Below are 20,656 nucleotides of genomic sequence, written 5' to 3'. Positions count from 1 at the left end.
ATGTTTAGAAAGTCTTATATGTAAATATGCTTAAAATGAACATAAATTTATCAAATAGTTTTTTGAAAAGTTATAGTACTAAATCATTTCATCTAAAAGTAGTTAAAAATCATGCCACAGTCAGACTTGAATATTTGATATCACAAACACACTCCTGTTAAGTAAAATGGAACTTTTCCATTTGGAGAATTTGGGGATTGATTAAATGATACCATGACTGAGATTCAGGCATTTAGATTCTAACCAAGTAACTGAAACTTCCCTTCTGCTTACATAACAGATTCTTATTAGGGATAATGTTTTCAAGCATACAGAGGTCCTTAACATAATAATTTTTATTTGCCCATCACACTCAGACTTAAAATTGATTTTTCCCTGTCTCCGTAGGTGATTTAGATTCTACCACTGTTACCCCAGCACCACCTTTTGTCCCTCCACCCCCGCCTCCCCCACCACCCCCGCCTCTACCCGCACCCCCCCAAAGCACATCTGCCATCGATCTGATCAGAGCGCGAAGAGAGAAAAAAGCCTGTGCTGGAAAGACTTCGGACAAGAGCAGCCCAAAGAAACCTGATATGCCAAATATGCTAGAGATCCTTAAAGATATGAACAGTGTAAAACTTCGGTCAGTAAAAAGGTGAGGATACATACCTTCTCTCGCTTCCCTCATGTTTTAATGTGCTGTAAAAGTATTGGGCTTCTAGAGAACTTTCAGTTTCTAAGTTTTTAATTTAAAACAGATGCCCCAGTGGCTGCTATACATAGTTAACTGAGAGATCAGCAAAATAAACATTTCCGGGTCACTGTTTAGTTTTTCTCTCACTGCATTTAAAGCCCTTTCATGTAAAGTCTTGTCAGTCAGCCTTTCAGTAAAGCTGCATGTGACCTGCTGTGGTCGTCACTGGGCTTGTGGAGCGAGCCACCGCCATTGTCCTGAAAGAGCTTAACCCGTGCTCTTGTACTGAGCCTTAAATCTAGGGTTTCCATCTCACTGCCATCAATGTTTGTCAGTGTCTTTATTTTCTGTGAGGCTACGGAAGTGCTGTCAGCATATTGAAATATGTCCCCTTGGTTTCTGTTCACTTCTCTCAGATCAGAACAAGAGCTAAAGCCCAAACCGGTGGACACGACTGACCCTGCTGCCCTCATCGCAGAAGCTCTGAAAAAGAAGTTTGCGTACCGTTATCGAAGCAACAGCCAAGGTGAGGCCGAGAAAGGAGCTCCACAGCCTGCGCCGGAGGCCACATCCGAGACCGTGATGGTGAGTGTCGGGGCCATCCACTTCCTTCCCATCCCACATGCTAGTTCCCACCGCTGCTGAGCCACCTGCGTTGTACCAGGTAAGTCAGCCGTGTCCTCTGCAAGATTCAAAAGGATGTTCCACGATTCAGCCCCTACTTACAAGCAGTTTCCACGCACAAGAGCATAAAGAAGGAAGCAACAGTTAACCCCTAGTTTCACTAAACATTTCCAATGGTAAAATTTCCATGCTGTGTTTTATTTATATTTAAGCATAATGAAGTTAAATTTAGTATAATAAAACATATCTTAGGACAACATATATGTTGTGATATAGAAATTCAAGGTAAAGAAAGATTGCTTTTCTCTTGGGCACCCTGTGCAAGTCTGAAATGGGTGAGATTCACCCTGGGCCTTGCAGGATGGGGGCCATCTCTTAGGTGGAGATAAGCAGATGTCACGGAAACTCCTGTTCTTGATCGGTACATTCACTTTATTCATGGGGAACATGTGCTTATCTATTTCAGAGAGGCAGATCTCTTAGAAATTCTAGCATTTTTTAAACTCTTTAGACACTGAAAAGGAAATGGTGGTATTGCCAAACTAAGCTAGGGTCTTGCTAAGACTATCGTAGTTTTCTTTTCTGTCATGTTTATAACCATGTGTCAATTCATAAAGATTTTCACATTATCTGGCTGTGTGGTTTTTCTCATAAAACATCCCAACCCTTTGATCCATGACTGGGGGGGGGGGGGGGGGGGCAGGGTACATCATTACTATTACATGAACCAGTATCTTTATTTATACCTTTTGTTTGTTTCTCTTCTAGTTTGGGCCCCACATGTTGAAATCTACAGGAAAAATGAAGGCTTTGATTGAAAATGTTTCAAGTTCCTAGTAGACAGTAAGCCAAGAAAGACTGTCCTGGTTCAGTTGTTGGTTTGTTAGGGCTGTTTGGCTAGTAGAAATCAACACTATTTAGTAAATACTTGAATTTAGTATTCAGTAGTCTCCTTTTAAATCTGACTAGAGGATTAAGCAATAACAAAAGCACTCTAGGTTTGCTTTTATGAGAAGGTCAGTTCTGAAGTTTTCCAGAACATGCATGAATTCTGACATTGTTTTTAATGTGTAATGTTTAGATTTCCAATCTTGAAAACAATTATACAGACTTGTAGATGTGAGTTTTTATTTCTTAACACTATCTGTACAACTGTTCTATATGCATAATTTGGATATAAAACAGTCTGTAAAATTATATAATGAGGGTACTGTTATCATTTGTTTTTGGTGATCATTTACTAAGTGATGGAAGAGCTGGCATAACAGTTTGTTGGAGTGAAATATCTGAGACTGGAATCTTACCTTGCGCAGAACTATTACACTCTCTCACATGTCTTGGAGACGGGTTGAGCAGGACCCGGATACGCTCACTGCTAACGTTCCGTAATGCTTTCCTTCAGAAAGGGAAGGCGGGGACCACGAAGCCTGCTTTCACCTCAGTGCCATCAGTGCTGAGGAGGAAAGCGTAGTTTTCAAATAGTGAATCTTTTTTAAGTAAAAAGCTATTTTCATTTTAATAAATGGCATCATAAAGATGACTTGTTGCTAAGTTAATACTTACGGAAATTGTCAGCATAATGGAGTTTACTATTTTGACCAATTTAAAAAATTTTTAAACACTGAATAGGCGAAAGAATTTCTTCTATGTTGTTCGTCACTGGTCAGAATGCTGTTCTCTTGAATTACATTATGCACCATAAACCTTAGGTGTTATTAGAAAGTGGAGAACTGTCTTTCTAGGGCTTCTAATGAATTGCTGTAAGTGATCATTTTTAAATGCTTGATAATTTTCATGATTTTCTGTATTTGTTAAACTCAGCTATATATACTTAATGCCAGAATCTCCTACTATGAGTAAATAGTTGGGTTTATTATTTAAATATAGTTTTAAAAGTTGTATTTCCTTGGGTGAGGGGGGTTGGGAGAGTAGATAGACATTCACTTTTAAGTTATTGGAAATATGTGCAATGCTCTGGATATTAGCAAATATTAAGGTAATTTACATGGTTTGGCAATTCAGCTTAAATTTGAACCGTCTCTTATTTTACACATGCTGTTTGATGTACACTGTTTCTGATTGTTTTATATGGTTTAAAAATTCTGCCTTTAAGAGAAATTCAGAAAGTTCACCTGACATATTTTGACCTCCTAAGAAATTTATATTTGTATCAGTATTGAGTTTTGGTCAGTGCTCCAATATAAGGAAGTTACTGTTTTGAAATAAAGCAAACCTTTGTTTTCCTTGGACCATAAACTTATTTATGTAGTTATTTTACGATAGGTAAGATTATTTTATATTGCACATGTAGCTTAAAGAATTTACTTTCTACATTTTTCAAGTGGAAATATATTCCTTCATTTGTATCACCTCTCATTTACCTTTCTGTTCAAGGAATTTCAGCATTAAAAGAAAAGGCCGTCACTTGGGATGCATTTCCTCAGGGTTCAAGTCTATAATCTACCTCTGCAATTGGTGAAATCTATTTTTCCGGCTTCCTCAACACCTATCTCATTCAGTTTCTGGTTCTCACAATCAACACAATACCTGATGTGAAAGATCTTAAAAATAGTTAAGCTCTGCATTTTATAGCTGAGGCTTAAAACGTTAAGTAACTGGTATAACGTTTTGTCTACAATGATTCTGAGTAGTGCAGGGACTCACTTATGTACCTAGTGTGCATCAGGGGCACTGGGCATGGAGTTACACACAAGCCGTGTGTGACCTCAGCCACGTCACACCTCTGTTAAATGGGAATACTGCTCAGCTCAAAAATTTGTTGAAGACTAAGTGAAATAATGATTTTGTGCTAAATAAGTTACTTACGTCACTTTACATGAGGTCACTGTAGTTCCCAATAGACTGACGTCTCCCGGGACCCATGGCGGGGCCCCGGCACCTGCACAGGCTCGGGGCGTTCAGCGCTGGCGCTTAGTCTGTACTTCCGGTTGTCTCCCGTCACAGGCTCTTCTGTAGAAAATCCTGTCCTCTTGCTGTATTAAGAGTTCCTGTGAGTCTAATTGGTAAAGAAGATGACATGAGGTAACAACTACCAAAAACAAATTCCTTTTGATAACTAATCCCAAAATAGAAGTTCTCTCTGGGTTAGAATTTGGCAGATCGAAGTTTAAACTTTCAGGAGTTAACCCAGGAAAGTCAGCCCTGGGATTGTCGGGCAGAACGAGACACGTGGTTTTATGACAGAATATCACTGTTCCTGAGTCCTTCCCCTTCTCAAATGAGAGATTCGACATTCTTCTGAGCTATCCCACTGAACCTGTTATTATTCTTTTTAGTTTCTCCTCGTGAGCCTTGTACGCAGGCTAGTTCTCTACTGGATATTTCCTCTGAGACGGTCCTAATCTACTTCATATGGGCTAGAAACCTGACTGTTCCTATATATAGCTGGCCTTTCTCAAACTTTCTCCTCTGGTAAATTCTCCAGCCTTTTCCAAAGGTCACAGTGTAACAGACATTTTCAAGAAGGTAAATGGTACGAGAACCCCACTAGTGCCTCCCATTCCATAGCAAACAGCTATGGCTACGTAGGCCAGTCCCTCACAAGTGCTCTCTTCCTGGCTGGAAAAGCCTTAATTTGGGGAGAAAGGCCCACTCTTCGTACCAGGACCTAGTGGTGGTAGGAAGTCTGCTGCTGCCTGCGGCCATCGCATTGGGCCAGTCGTGCTTTTTATCAAAGGTGAAAGAGGATGAGAACCAGACTGCTGGGAGGTGATCTGAATCACTGGGGTAGAGAAGTACCCCGGACTGATCTCGGGGGTCAGGTCACCCCGATACTCCTCAGCCCAACTCACTGCCCAGCACCTGGTAATGCTCAAGGACACGGCCTTGAGGAGCTGGTCCCGTCAGGTTCCAGTCCAGGAACTGGGACAGGAAACCTGGAGAGAGGCAGCTGTCACCTGGAGCTCAAATAAGGGCGTTGTGAGGTACAGGCGTACCCCGAGCGGTTTATACAAACGTTAGGAGGAAATAGGCCAGTGATCTGGCACTTAACAGTCAATACATTATCTTACTTTTCGGAAACACATTTTACAGGTTAGGAAGCTACTGGAGAGATTAGGTAACTTGCCCAAGGACCCAAAGCTAATGTCTGACAAATGAACACTTATTAGGTTGGTGCAAAAGTAATTGAGGTTTAAAATGCTAAAAATAATTGCAAAAGCCACAATTACTTTTGCACCAACCTAATAAAAAAGATACTATGCTCCACTGCCTCCCTAAGGCAGAGGAGACGAGTTACGGAGGAGCAGGAGTGGGAGAAGCAAGCAGATGTGGCAGGAAGCTACCTTTCAGTGATTAGACTGGGTCATGCTCTGCAGCCCTCACCAGGGTTTGTCTCTGTTGTCACGAAGGTGAATCCTCATGATAAAGCCCCCAGTTAACCTGAAATAATCTGAGTCCGTCCCGATAATGGAAAAAGCTAACCCCCTATTTTGTGATGGTTCCTAGATGGAAATTGAAAAGTTCTGTTTTCTGCCAATGTTCGACTAGGTACATTAAACATTCCTTTGAGATACTTCCTTCCAAAAACTTAAATATATACCTTATAACATAAGATATCATGCAGCCTCCTGATTCTTTATAGGATATGGCTCAATGATAAACACATTTGTGCTCAAAGCATCTCACAGCATCATGGTAGAGAAAACCCATTTTGTATCCCTCCTACAACTAGTAACCCAACAAAGGTTCCTCTGCTCAACACACTCGCAGCCTGAGATCTACACACGGGTACATCCCAAGGTGTGCGGAGGCGGAGGGGACGCAGGACACGAGGACCAGGGACAGGCCGGCAGCCCCAGCTAACATGGTCGGTAGGGGTGGAGTTGTAAGGGTGGCCTGGCGGAGGGCACGGGGGTACAAGCAGCACTGGCTTCCTGACATTTCCCTCCTGATTGCAGACGGGCCCAGTAGCAGCGGCGGAAATGCATCCACTGCCTCTGACCACGGGGAACCAGGTAACAGCGCTGCGGGTTCGCAAACCCACCCCCCACAATCCTTCAGCACAGTAGTGGCGCCCCTGACCACAGGGGTGCAAGTAACGCAGGTGTAACAAAAAGTTGTCTACAGCACCATCTACTGGGGAACAAAAGAAAGACCTAATTAACCTGCTGAGTTAAAATCAAAACAGCACCTAAAGTTGCTCACTGCAGAGGAACACATCAAGCACCATGAATCACCAAGGTAACAGAAAAAGACAGTTCTCTAGCAACCAAACGCAAAGTCGTGGGGAAACTGATCTTGACCTAAATGATGGAGAATTCAAAATCTCAGTCATGAAGAAACTCGGTGAAATACAAGAAAACTCTGAAAGGCAGTTGATGAGCTCAGGAATAAAATTAACCAACAGGAATACTTTGTGAAAGATTGAAACTATAAAAAAACCAAATTCTAGAGCTGAAGGACTCAATGCATGATGAGATGGAGAATGCATTAGAAAGCACTGCAAATCGAGCAAATTGGGAGAGAACGAACTGAACCATTCATTGTAAACAACAGCCCAAAACCTTACATTCATGTTGTACAATATGAAAACCTGCCATATTGATTAACAAACATTCTGTCACCCACACATTTTGAGAACAGAGACCATGTTTTATAATTTTTAATACCTTTATTGCATCCAGCGCAGGGCTCTGTACCCAACAGGAACTCGGATATTGCTCACCACGTAACTTCAGCCCAGTTTTAATAAAATTTCTCTTCATGATAGACTAATAGCTAAAAAGGAAACACATAATTAAAACTCCAAGTTACCAGTTCAACAAGCATTTATTGATGGTCCAATTTACACTAGCCCTATGTTGAGCACAAGGTGGAGACCTGCTGTGTACCCCCTCTCAGCGCGCCCCCAAGTGTGGTCATTCTACCTACAGCCCAAGACCTTTGGGGGCCTTCCAAACCCCAGGTCCCTGCAGACCCTTAGCAAGTGAGGAATGGCTCAGACTAGGCCTCGCTCATTCCGCACAACCATTGTTCCACCTGTAAGCTGATGCAATGGTGAGTCATACGCACGTTTACGTAAAAGCATTCCTGAATGCAGGGCAGCGATTGGTCACTGTGTACCTTCACAAGCAGGAGATACTGCTGGCAGGGAATTTAAAATACTTATACATTTTTAAAAATACATATGAAAACACTGTAAATCTCTGATGTGCAAGTTTTATGAAAGCTTTAAGAGCCAAAAAGGCATTTTGGAAAAAGAGACTGTTACGAAATCTTCAAAGAATTCCTAACACCTCTAACCTGTATGTCAGGTACAAATATGTCTCTGCAAAGGACATAAAATATTTACTTCTTTTATACAGGGAATCATGAACCGTCACATTTACAGAGTAGAAACGCTGCCCAGGAACCACTCTTTTTCCCACTAAGCTAAGGCTGGCCAACATTTTCTCTGCAAAGACTTCACCCCCAGAGCAGAGATGCACCCCCCGCCCCGCCCCCGACAGAAGTGGGACCTGGAGCCCCACTGGGCTGCTACCTGCGCAATCATTCTCTGAAGTCTCCTGTTTTATCTTTAAAATTCATGTGAAGTTTGCATTGTGTTCCATAATATCTAACTACTTATTTTAAATGTGATCTAAATTATTGAACTGTTGACTCAAATTTTCATAGAAAATTCATGTTCAAGGAATACAGGTCCTATTTAAAAAGCAGAGCCAGAGGCAGTGATTCCCACATAACACATAAGGAAAAACAATGGGCTTATTATACGTGTAGGCAGGAAATGGGGGCAGTCTGAGGAGTCTCCCCCCCTCTCCCCCCAAGAATGGAAATAAGACAATCCTCTCTGAGCATCAAATAAGACACAGAGTGAGTGGCCAAGAGCAGAAGCAGCAGCCACACCGCAGCTGGAGCCCGGGCGGCTCAGACACACGAGGCTACAGGTACTGACGTGGATTGAAGCCAATGAGAAGCTGACATGGACAAGCAGCAGCTGGCAGGGTCCCCAGCATCGTCCAGGGGAGCAGGGCGCCCGGTTCGGCGAGCGGGAGCATCCGCGGGGAGGCGGGTCCCAGTCGGCTTCCCAAGAAGATCTGCCTAAAGGAGAGAATGATTGACAGTTCTGTTTCTCACTGAATTGAAATAATCACACTTGACAAACATCAGTTACTGCACCTGGTCAAGGTGAGCTGGCTATGAGCTAGTCTCTCCCATGCGCTGTCATACGAGGTCTCTGAGCTTGGAAAGAAAGGTCTTTATCACACTCCGGAAGCATCCAATTGGCCAAGGTGATGCCACCGCATACGAGGGGCCAGTTGGCCTTTCCCAGGTGACACACAGCTCTGCCATCACTGGACTTCTACATCCACTGTCCAATACGGAGCCACTTGCCACGTGTGGATACTGGACACTTGAAACGTGGCTGCTGTAAGTGTAAAGTACATACTGGATTGCAAAGACTTTGTACCAAAAACAATGTAAAACATCTCAATTGTTTTTTCATAATGACTACATATTGAAATGATTATGCTACATACATACATACATACATACATGGTATTAAAATTAATTCCATCTGGTTTTTGTCTCCTTTTTTAAATGTGGCTACTAGGAAGTTGAAAATCACTTCTGTGGCTCACATATATTCTATTGGATGTCACTCTTCTATGCAAATAACATGTTTGATTTAAAGTCTGTACTGCATCCCTTCTAATGAATTGGACTTGGGAAGATACAGAAGATGCCCAGTGGTACCTTCCTTGCATTGGTATCAACCAAGAATTAAGTGGCCATTTCTTATTACTTTAAAAAGGCCAGTACAGTTACTAGTCTTTTAGTACGTGAAAGAGGTGCAATTTCCAACCGTGGGGATGAAAGGCTGGGCTCCACCAAGTGTTAGCAGGACTCTGAGCAAACTGTGACCTGGGCCTCAGCCTGCTCACTCTGGAGCTCTTGGTAGTGGACCCCCCCCAGGGCGGGGCCTGCACCCAGCTCGGCCTGAATAAATAAATACCTGAGGAGTGAATGCTAGAGCCAAGGAGCTACACCTTTGATTTCCTAGTAATTTAGCATTATGATTTCCAGAGGGTTGAATTATAAGGTGAGGTAAATATCAAAGATAAAAATGTGAAAAGATAGGTTTTTATTCATCAAAAGTTAACAGCAACAGGCACATATTAAAATGAGTATGGCAAAGCCTTTTACAAATGGCTTTACACTCAAGCTTTCTCCCAAGAAAATGGCTGTTGCAACAAACTGTAAACATAATTAATAAACAGTCTTTTACAGTAACAAGGGAAATACAATTGAACTAAAAGAAAGCACCAGTTTCTCTTAAAACCAGATTACAGTTGTGCTTACTATACATAAAACAATTTGAAACAAATTACAAAAGTGGAATGTTTTAAGTTTAAAATTAGTCCTTAGATTTTGTCCTAGAAAACATCTGTTCACATCAAAAGGCCCATCAAAGGGTAACGTTTCATCAAAGGGAGGGACGAAAAAACAATGCACTTTTTTTCAAATCAAAACAAGAAGTTTGGTCACTTAGCTTTGTGCATAGTTTAAGGCAACTGGAGCAATCTTACAGCTTACCTACCTTCCCCTCCCCCAAGGGTGGCTGCTCACCGTCACATTCTAAAATAATAAATAGAAGCTTACAGTTCAGATCCTTTCCCATGTGGATAAATAGAACAACACATGCACGCACACACACCATCCATTCACACACGACACACCTCACTCACTGCAGCGAAAGGGACTTCCGTACCCTTGCTCGAAGGACACACTTCCCCATCCCATTTATTTCAGATTGGCAAATACCCTGAGCTGATTATGGTGTTTTAAACATTCCACCTTTTCTTGCATGTGCAGGTCAAGTGTACAGTAGTGAAAACAACATGCAATGTCTTCACTGCAGAATCATAATACAGCTAGGACACTGGCGTTCTTCCCCTCCCGCCCCACATTAAAAACGAATAGTTAAAAAAAAAATTGCATTGCCAAGCAGCACTGGAGTGAAAGCCTGGCGGGACTCTGAGAATGCACAGTTTCCAGTGCACGAAAGAAAACGAGCGAACGGGGCTTTGGTGGCATCCAAAGGAGAAAAAAAGGCAAACCGGGGGGAAGAGCTGCAGTTTACAGTTTGATCTTAAAATTCTTAGTGGTTCCTTCACAATTATGCTCCAAGGCAAATTTAGAACCAGTATTTCAGAGTTGATATGTAAACATCGAGTCTTGCCAGAGGCAGCAGAGGCTGGGCACTTCACATTTCCATTTTCTCAGAGAGAACTTAGTGGAAGGTACAGACACAATGTTGCATCAGACTGGTGAAATTCCAAGAGATTTCTGCTGAAAGGTTCAGTTCAAGTTTCATGGTTCGAAGGATAAATGCTTTGAGAAACACGTGGCACGCCGCAAAACCTCCTTGGCTACTCCTGCATTCAGTCCCGCTGGGCTTTGCATATTCAAGGTTTCATGTGAAAGCCAAGTGCATATTGCTCTAAGTTCAGGTCTTAAATTAAAAAGTGGGTTCCAATGATCCAACAGAGGAAATCTTGGGACATAAATAATGCTGGCATCATTCCCTTCGCAACCTTGGCAGTCAAGAGTAAGTTCTCTCACCTCACGAACCCATGTCACATTTCCAAACCCTCCGGGAGGCAGTCTGTCCCACTGGTTCTGGGTTATGATAACCGATTTTCCTGAGGTCATAACTGTGAGTTCAACTCCTCAAACGTCGTGTCAGTGTCCTCACTGCTGGCCTGTTCTCTCTGCAGTCCCTTCCAGCTGGCTTTGTTCAGCCCCACGTGTCCCAGCATCGTCTGGGACAGCCTGGTGTTGGAAAACCGGGCCCATTCTGTGAATAAAGGCTCCACTAGGTAAGTCATAAAACCTGGAGGAAGTAAGAGAAAACGTTATCAACGTATGTCCTGAAACTTTATCTTTAAAACATCTACACAGTTTACTGCCTTATGTCCTGTTCCAATATTACCTAAACCTTATTTTTCAAAAGTTCTAATACATGTGTGTGGCAATTTCTGTATCTTTGAAGAACCTATTCAAGTACCTCGATGGAACCTGGAGGAGAGGTGACCTGACACACCTCTCCACCTTTTCTGACGGTTCCTCCCAGCCGCACAACCACCTCTCTTTACTTCAGCAAACAGTGGCAATATGGACTCCCGGGGACACAGGGCATAACTCCATTCCAGGGGCAGCTCCCGTGACACAGCTGGAGGCTAAGAGGGCATCCCCTCCAGGACAGTGGGGACAAAGCATGAACTGAAGGGGACCTGGGGATGGTTTCCTGCTTGATACCCGCAGGGATGGAATCTTCACACCTGGTCATGACTACAATTAGCCGTATCATTTAGCTCAGAATTTATAAAGCCAAAGCTCGTGACAAAAATTATGAGTCTAAACAGAACAAAGGAGATTCGTCAATTATTAATGTGAACATTAGAAGTATACCAGGGCCCTACTTTAGAAACAATTCATATGACTGATCCCCCTTAATTCAGTCGGAAAAGGAAGATGAGTAATTTCAGGACAGTTTGCACCGTTAGGCTGCACAGCACTCGAGAACCCCACATCTGACGTAACACGAGAGCATCACGCAGGGTGAAAAGCAGCCTCCTAGGAAGTACCTGAGCAATCAAATCTCATATATTAGGAGAAACGAATAACATTATCTTCCTGACTTTGGATCTGTGAAGGACAGGGGAAATGTACAAACTGTATCACTGCTCCTATAAACCAGTTTTTAAATTTTCAGCAGCTCCAAAACATTGTCTTTGCAGTAAAAGACCATGTTGACCACAGACAACAGGTTCCATACAGACAACAGGTTCCATGCATCCAACAAAACAATCTCACAGAAATTAAAGCAGGCAGCACCCACTACTTTTGATTAGAAAAGTCACCTATGGTCTAATGGTTGAATTTCTCAAGTGTACAAATTGTGGCATCTGAAATAGTATTAGGTTGGTGCAAAAGTAATTGCGGTTTAAAAGGTTAAAAACAACTGCAAAAACCGCAATTACTTGTGTACCAATCTAATAGCTCCGACGTCAGAATAAGGCTTCTTTCTTTCGTTTCCTCCACACAGACTAGCTGAGAAGCTATATATCCATGCACTGTCCTAGGTGGCTGGGGATACAGCAGTAAAGGGGACGGGTCTGCCCTCAAGGAGCAACATTCTGTGAGGGGAAAGAGGTAACAAACAGACGACCTTGCGGCATGAGGGACACAGCAGCTCTTTGGCAGCTGTGCCCATACCCACGTGACAGGCTGGCCGACCAGCCAAAGCCCCGTCTTTTCCAGGTGCCACAGTTAGCACGAGCAGCTGGACCTCGTTACAGCTTTTACACGACTCATCTTATTTGACTCTCTATTGTTCCAACTGGTTGCGAGCTTTTGGACCCTGCCTCTAACATCCAACAACTTAACTATCGCTTCTGGCTCTATAACAACCTAAAATTTCTTTTAGGTCTCAAGTACCTGGTAAAAATGACTAGGCCGGGCCACCCTGCACCCCTCGAGGGCAGGACTCTGCCCATCAGCTGCTCCGGCCCCTGGGAACCCACGTAACTGACGTGGCCACGCGCTCCCTCTTATCCCCAGACACCACCTGCTCAAGTGCCTGCTCTCAGTCCGCACACGACATTCTTGTGCCCTGAAACTACTGTTCCCACCAAAGAAACTATCGATTCCACACGGCTCCTGCTTACTGACCTCTATGCTGGCTCCGAGTACTCACTGCGTAGTGTCGTCCTTAGTCTAATGGGCACGTGATTTACCCCAGAAATAGCAACTTTCCCAGCCCCTTTCCAGCTAGTGCCTGACGTCAGAAAGACCAACGCCTGCGAACTGCATGGCCTGGGCAAAGCTTCTGGAAAAGAGAACCCTAGCAGCGCGTGTGTCCGAGGTGCTTGTGAGGAGACGCCAGCTACTACCATGGCTCAGCTTGTCTCTGCCCCTCTGACCACCAGGCTAGAACTGTCCAGCCCTGACAACATCCACGGGCTGAGACGAACAGTTTAAGGGATCCAACTCCTTTTTCTTCTAAAAACTGCAATTTTTAAAAACCTCATCTGTAAATTCTCCCATTAATCTGGGGGTAATTTACTCAGGAAAAGACACTGAAAGTAGCTGGAGTGATTTCCTAACCTCAGCCTCCCTGGCCCGTGCGAGCAACTCGGGGACACAGCGTTTCCACACCATTTCTACAGGTCTGCGTCCCGCCCCGCAGGCCGGACCTTCACCCCCTTATCCTTCCGCAGGCAAGTCAGTTACCACCCACCGTCTTCCACCTGGGGAGCCTTTGCAATTACAAGGTAAGAATTATATCGGGGGTGCCAAAAAAATGTATGCACATGACTTCTATTCATCTTTTGTTATCAGAATATATTGAGTATTACAGTTTTAATAGTTTTTCCTTTCTTAAAATGTGTACGTTTTGGCGCCCTCCCTATTTCTGAATCTGACCCCACAGAACAGTCTTCTTTTCAGAGAACTGCGCTCTTCTGAATTCCTAAGGACTTATCTTTCTGAAGTCTGTACACATTTTACTATGTTCAACCTAATTCTCAAAGGCTCTGACACCAGCTACCCAAATCACATCCTTCCTTCAGCACCTGCTGAGTTACCCCTCCCGTCGGTGACTTTCCATTCAAGCCCCACGCAGCCTATCCCAGTCGGCTTTCCATCGGAAGCTCTTCTACAGCAAAGCTCACAGCACCCTCCATGCTTTCTCTAGGGCCCCACAGAGTTCTCAGGTGCCCCCTGCTTCCAGGCGCAGCGCTCGGCCTCAGGAATACCCCAGCAAGGGAAAGGCAACGACCCGACAGCTGTGAGACGCATCTGGAAGCCTGGAAGGGAGTGACTAGCTCTGCCTGGAGAGTCGGGTGGCTTCTGGAGGACACGGCATTTGAGGTGAAGCTTCTCAAGGAGTCTGTCATGCGGATGGGAAGGGCCAGCAAGGTACAGAGTAAAGAAGCTCCTGTGAATTTGGGGAACACTAAAGGGGCCCAAGGTGCTGTAGGAATAAGGGGAAGTTGCTGGGGAGAAGACTAAAGGGACAATTCAAGGCTAGTTACAAAAGGCCTGTGCAAGATGTGGAGGAATTGGACCTAATCAACAGGCCGCGATAAAAGAGAAGTCAGCAATAGTGCCAACTGTCTACATTATAATCGTGCTCAGGGGTCACCGTTTTCATTTTCAATGGCAGCCCCAGAAATACGCAAAAGAGGCTTCCACGTGGGCAAATAATGAATTCTTTCAGTTTTAGAACACAAAGTGACTGCTATTAGCTCTGCAAAAATTATGCTTTTTAGGACCTACGATCATATGAAAATAAATTATTATAAGGGCAAAAAAAAAAGGGAAAAAGAAGGGTAAAATTTTTAATTATTTAAAAAATAGAAATCAGCATAATTTTAATATTTGTTTTTCAAATGTGTATCTCTCTTCTTGATAAAATTAAAACCAGCAGCATTTTTCTAACCAGCCCACATCTAAGTCTGTATAGTTACCAATCTGGATGTTGGCAATCGATTCGCTGTGACGATCACAGAGTGGGCTCACACCTAAATGATACTTCTTTTCTATATCTCCTAGAAATTATAAAAACAGAGAATTATTAACGTGGCACACACCTATTGGTTAAATATGTAAGTAAAGTCTTTATCTTACCTGTAAATCCCTTAGGAACAACGTAACATCCTTAAGCCTAAGAGTACAGCTTCTAAATGAGTTCTTTAACTTACTCAAACACGGAAAAGATAGCCAAGCTAATACCCTATTCTAAATGGAGTAGGTGGAAAGCTTTTACTAGGTGTCACCCCAAGACTGTAACTCTGTCAGGATTTTAATTTAAAACTTAGATTTCTAAAAGGAACGTGCGTGAAGTGACGATCTGGTTTCTGTCTTTAAACCATGAAAATGTCTTTCACGTTCAGACAGCCATGACCTCCGCACAGAACAAGGAAGGAGCAAGGTCAGGGAAATCTTTCTGTTCAGGACAATTTCCAACCTGACCTATGACTACTCACAAGTGCACACAGACACACCTGATGGTTTCAAAAGAGAACTGGTCATTTCAACACAGCTGCTCAATTCGTACATTACTGCTTATGTGTGCATCTACTGTAAACTGTCACTGAAAATATCAAAGTCCTGTAAATGTCCGAGTTATTTCATTTATATGATGCTAAGAAATGAACTGAATCGATTAAGTATCACTCAATACTGGAACTTGCCTTGATGGAAGAATTCCTCGGTTACTTTCTCACTCCACTGCTTGCTTAATTCCCAGGTCCGACATGGGTTACAAATATCAGCACATTTCAAAGCCATCTAGCAAACAAAACATTAAAATTGTTTTAAGAAAGAAAGTAAAATTTCAATTGTACTCTTAAAGTGGTAATATACTCTTAAAGTGGTAAAAAGAACACTTAATATTGCAACAGAAAATTCAGTTTTTATATTAATTTTATAAAACTATTAGGTCTACCAATCATTTTTGCAGGAATGCTGAAAGGCTGCTAACTTAATTGTACATGCTTGACAATACCAAAGAGCCAAGCACGGGACTGGATTAACCATACTCGTAAGCCATAAATAAATCATCCAATTCTTTCATTTTTTAATGTGAGAACTTATTAAAATAAAATGATGTGAGTCGATTGGGACCCTAATCTTGCAAAAGCTGTTTTTGTTAGAAATCTCCAGTATGAGAAATACAAAAGCAATGGTGTTTTCCTAGGGAACAAGTTCTCCTTCTAGAAAGTATTTTACGAATGGAAGGAAACTGCATAGCTTTCTGTCAAGATTTAACCACTTTGGAAACTACACTGGAATATTTCATTTTTATTCTACTAGTCACATGGTTTGCCCTAGAAATACAATCTTTCCAAGTTCCATTTTACCTGTAAAACCAAATGCCTATGTCTGGCATCTTTTAGGCATAAGTCTCCTCTATCCAAATGGGACCTAAACAACGACAGATACTCATTTTGGCGACTGATGTCTGTGGCTAGTATCAAAGCACCTATCTGAGTCTCCATTTGTTGCCTGGAATTAGAAAAATAAAAGAGAAAACACAAGACTTTCACTTAAACAGTTACTTCTTGATTTTTTTTCCTTAAACTTAATACTCAGAAAGCTTTACAGAGCCGTAATACATTCTAATTGCCATTCAACTTTTAACCTATGACAAAAAATGAATTTTAAAGAATGCATTAAAAAACTACTAAAATAATCAAAACTAAAAGACAGTATGTAGGAAAATACCAATATGCAAACATTCCCAAAAGAGTGCATTTATTTTGTCAGCCAAGGTGGAATTATTTGCCTTAAAAAAAAAAAATCTATATAGGATTGCTATATAATTCTTTGCTAGGATGTGCTGAGGGTAAACATCTTTGGTTTGTTTTTTGGTGCCTGAGATCTGAAAGGCAGAAGGAAGGTTCCCATAGAGGAAGAAGAGCACATTCAACAACTGACTCCTGCAGACATTTTGACTAAGAGGCCTGATTAAATCCTGATGAATTCCACCAAATGGTCTAATAAAATTTAGATTCAACTATACGTATAGTTGAATATTGTACAAAGTTGTATATGTAGTTGAATAGCTGTATATGTATATTCCGGAATCAATCAGTTATCTATAAGACTATCCAAATTTTCTGGAAGGGAAAAGGAAACATGTTAATGTAAATAACAAATACATGAAATTTTAAAAACCGTCTCAAGTCAAATAACAAGAGAAATAAACGTTTACAAAAATTCCTGCCTCTTGTTTCATTAGTCTGTAGCAAACATTATCGGTGTATAATGATCAGAAAGAGCTGTCAGTAGAGTAAAACACTTACAATACTGAATATTAACTGAAACCCTAAATAAAATATAAAGGAATGCTACTGTGTAGTGTTCCTGCTTTTCAGTTTTTATTTGTATTAAATCTGAGAATTCAATGGGGTTAATCAAATGCAAAACATGGTGAAAAGGGAGTAACAAAGCAAACATTTTAATCTATCTTAATCAAGAAAAACAATTTACATATGCAAACACTGTACAGTTTAAGCAATTTTTATATTTGTACTACATCAAGAAACAATTTTACTTACCAGAAGTATTGTCATAACTCCAAATGGTATCCATGAATAAAGATTTAAAAAAATAAAAAATAAAGTCCAGCTTTTTTCTTATGGTCATTACATAAAACACTTAATTTTTTTTTATAAAGTTATTTTAAATCATGGAAGGGAAAAAGGAAAGAACAATGACAGTAACTTAAAAGTTAATACCCAAACATTTTTATGCCTCACCTTTTTTTAGAATTAGATGGTTTATATCCACTTACATGGTTTTCTTAAGTACATCTTTCTCTCAGTGAGGCATTCATTTTTAAAAGCTTTTGTTTGTGGACCAATGACATAGGAATTTGTTAACGACCACCATAATATTGGGTTCAGTTACATTAATGCTTTTTATTAGGCTTTCAAATGGCCTACTTAACATTAAATAATCTATTCTAAAAAAAAAAAATTAGTGTTTTCTGTTCTTTCCATCATTATTTTATCCAGAAGTGACTCCAGGACTATCCTGTTGAGGCTATAAAGAGCATTCTTTTTACTTATCAGTTTTGAAAACTGCCTGAAACAGATTTTAACGAGTCTATTTATTATATAGAATGTTTACTTCCTATCTAATTTATACTCACAACTTAAGGTTTTATTCAAATTAGCATAAATGGAAATATGTAATACTACCGTGTTTCCCTGAAAATAAGACCTAGCTGGACAATGAGCTCTAATGCGTCTTTTGGAGCAAAAATTAATATAAGACCCGGGTCTTACATCAGCTCCAAAAGACACATTACAGCTGATTGTCCGGCTAAGTCTTATTTTTGGGGAAACACAGTATTGATATAAATAAACAATAATCTATGACTGAGCCATGGTGTATTTGGAGTGAATTTTATAGTACTCAAATCTATGGAATAATCCTTCATAGTAATTCACTACAAAATACCACTGACCACACTGTAGAATAAGTTCAAATTACTAAAATTTTGATATAAATTTGTAAAATAAAATAATTTACCCACTAAATTTAAGAAAAGTTGAAAACTGTGTAACACCTAAATAATGTAATTTTTAAAACTTTTAAAATTGTTTTGCCAACTTAATTTTCATAGTTCATAGGAAATAAAATTTGTCTTAATCCAACCTACCTGCTTTCTAATGGCATATGTGAGAATAAACCGGATTCTCTCAATAATCCCACTGCAGATCTCCAGTGGTGATTTTCCAGTACTGAGGTATTCTACAAGAAAGGGCATATCTGAGTTATTTAATGGTAAGCCTCTTTCTGAACATAAAGAATTGTTTGGGGTGGAAAAAAAAGAATTTAGAAGTAATATCAACCTGGTTAAATCCTAACCTTCAATGAGCATTTGTTTACCACTTTCACTTTCTTAAAAGCATATAACATTTTCTAGAAAGCAAGAATATTAAATTTTGATGATGAAATTACACTAACCTTGTATAAAGTTGCCAAGTAATGGTTAGTTTTAATAAGGAAAGGTTGATTGACACCTGGATGGTCCAGATCATGAGTGGCAGCTGCAATTAAGCTCAGCAAGATGTCCCAAGGAGTTACAGAACTGGCAAGCTAGAATGGACAACAGGATCTAATTACAGACATATCTGAAATCAATTCTGTACCACTACAACCGTTTGGAACAGGCCCACATCATAGCGTCAACATCTCCTCCCGCTCTGTGTTGCTCAGACTGTTCAGTAAGGCCCCTGAGGGCCTGCCCGGTGCGGGTCTCACGACACTGGGGAAGCAGCCACTGTCCTTGCCCACACAGAGTCCACGGACCCCACCTTACACTGCATCCTCTGAAACGAGCTTAACTCAAATGGCAGGTCAAGTACAAACCATCTTTTTGAGAGAGAATGGCTTTAAAACAACACACACAGGTGTGCGGATTTTTATTACTGTAGCCACTACCAAACAGAGAAGACCTATAAGGCTTAAAAAAAATCATTGTGGTAAGTCCAACAATTGCTTAACAAAATGGTTCCTGGATTTCAATTAAGAATCTAAAGTGCAAGGTTATCTCTGAGATCCTAATTTAAGGAAGCCACTAAGTAGTCATGGAGCAGAAGTTTATGTCAAGTCTATAATAAAATCCTCTCCCAGCAGATACATTCAGAACAGTGTAAACAGTGTAACCAGGTCAGAAAAAGCATCTTTTAAATATTACTCTCAATAATCATTATCTGATAAAGTAATCAAAATAAAGAAGTTTATTACCTGACGGTTTTAATGACAGAAACAATCACCTTGAGTACATCACCTGCCTGTCACATATCACCTCTCTCTTCATGTTCTGGCCAAGTCCTGCTCATCTTCTAAGGCCCAAACCCACTGAACACCCTCCCCCGTCCTCTGCCTCCAGGTCCTTCCCCAGCAGATGACTGGTTTGTGTTCCTACAGCACTTCACATGTCCTGCCATAAATACTCGGCACAGCACACTTTTATTTAGCTTTACATTAGGGCAGCACTCTCTAAACTTGTATGATCCGCGCCCTCGCAGTAAAAACTTTTCACATACACCAGCAATATAGGTATATTTATAGATTATGCTACTCAACTAACATATATAGCACATGATAAAACAAAGATGAAAACTGAAGAATTCTTGAATATGAGCATTTTAAAAAAACACATTTTGATTCAAATTCTAATATTTTCTTGCTATGCCAGAATGTATCTTTTTCCACGCCCTGTGTCAAGTTCATCTCAGGCTGGGGGAAAAAAAAATCACTAAGGGTTTGAATTCCCTCGAAATGATAAACTGTTTGAAGGCAGATAATGCGTGTTATTTCTTTTTGTATTACCTATAACTGGTATATGGAGAAGCTCAATGAACAGGGAGAAGATGGTGAAGAAAATCATTTCCTCTTTAGGATATGCAAAAGCAGTTTTAAAAAGACAGCTTTTTAAAAGCACTGCTTACTAATCAAGAGGAACAGAAGGCATACGAAATGCAGCGTCCTGCTCATAAAGTAACCTCCTCGTTCCCCGACATATAAATGTGTGGGGATGGCTGTCGATATCTTAATGGGTTTTATTAAGCAAATTATAAAAGTGTTATACTCGTATTTTTATAACTTAAACAGAGGGGAAGTGGCAGAAGAATGTACCATCGTGGGACAATCCAATAACCCAGAATTACTTATTTTTAAAAAATTAATGTATGATTATACATGACATCAAACAACTTTAAGTAGATTAAAGAGTGAACCATTAAAAATAGAAACATGAGAAGAAACAACTGAATATTTAAAAGTTCTGTGAAGGGAAAGTAAGTT

General features: G+C 40.9%; 2 protein-coding genes across 15 annotated transcripts in view; one reads left to right on the top strand and one right to left on the bottom strand.

Moving 5' to 3' along the window:
- Positions 1–3,549, top strand: part of MTFR1 (mitochondrial fission regulator 1) — a 50,325-nt gene extending 46,776 nt beyond the window's left edge. For both annotated transcript variants that reach the window (XM_074318929.2, XM_074318930.2), the window contains exons 6-8: positions 388–637; positions 1,093–1,261; positions 2,069–3,549. In XM_074318929.2, coding sequence (XP_074175030.2) covers positions 388–637; positions 1,093–1,261; positions 2,069–2,137 — 488 coding nt within the window. In that variant the 3' untranslated portion in view covers positions 2,138–3,549. The remainder of the gene's footprint in view (positions 1–387; positions 638–1,092; positions 1,262–2,068) is intronic.
- Positions 1–20,656, bottom strand: part of PDE7A (phosphodiesterase 7A) — a 97,714-nt gene that overhangs the window by 1,637 nt on the left and 75,421 nt on the right. For 3 of the 13 annotated variants that reach the window (XR_016021703.1, XR_016021705.1, XR_016021704.1), the window contains exons 8-17: positions 18,812–18,943; positions 18,504–18,595; positions 16,195–16,339; positions 15,526–15,622; positions 14,800–14,880; positions 10,889–11,159; positions 8,441–8,690; positions 6,931–8,362; positions 4,127–4,316; positions 2,614–2,753 (exon numbers count right to left, since the gene is read on the bottom strand). Coding sequence is in view for 4 of the 13 variants with exons in the window: in XM_019710689.3 (XP_019566248.2) it covers positions 10,975–11,159; positions 14,800–14,880; positions 15,526–15,622; positions 16,195–16,339; positions 18,504–18,595; positions 18,812–18,943 (732 nt within the window). In the remaining 9 variants the exon portion in view is untranslated. Of the gene's footprint in view, positions 1–1,180; positions 1,359–2,604; positions 2,754–4,126; positions 4,317–6,930; positions 8,363–8,440; positions 8,691–9,390; positions 11,160–14,799; positions 14,881–15,525; positions 15,623–16,194; positions 16,340–18,503; positions 18,596–18,811; positions 18,944–20,656 lie in introns of those variants that run through there. The other 10 variants (XM_019710689.3, XM_088799404.1, XM_074318927.2 and 7 more) reach the window with 7 other exon arrangements.

The sequence above is a fragment of the Rhinolophus sinicus genome, chromosome 7, assembly GCF_057876585.1.
Source record: "Rhinolophus sinicus isolate RSI-liver-muscle chromosome 7, RSI-T2T, whole genome shotgun sequence".
Lineage (NCBI taxonomy): Eukaryota > Metazoa > Chordata > Mammalia > Chiroptera > Rhinolophidae > Rhinolophus > Rhinolophus sinicus.
The sequence above is the reverse complement of the archived record's forward strand: the minus strand, read 5'-3'. Positions and strand labels throughout refer to the sequence as shown.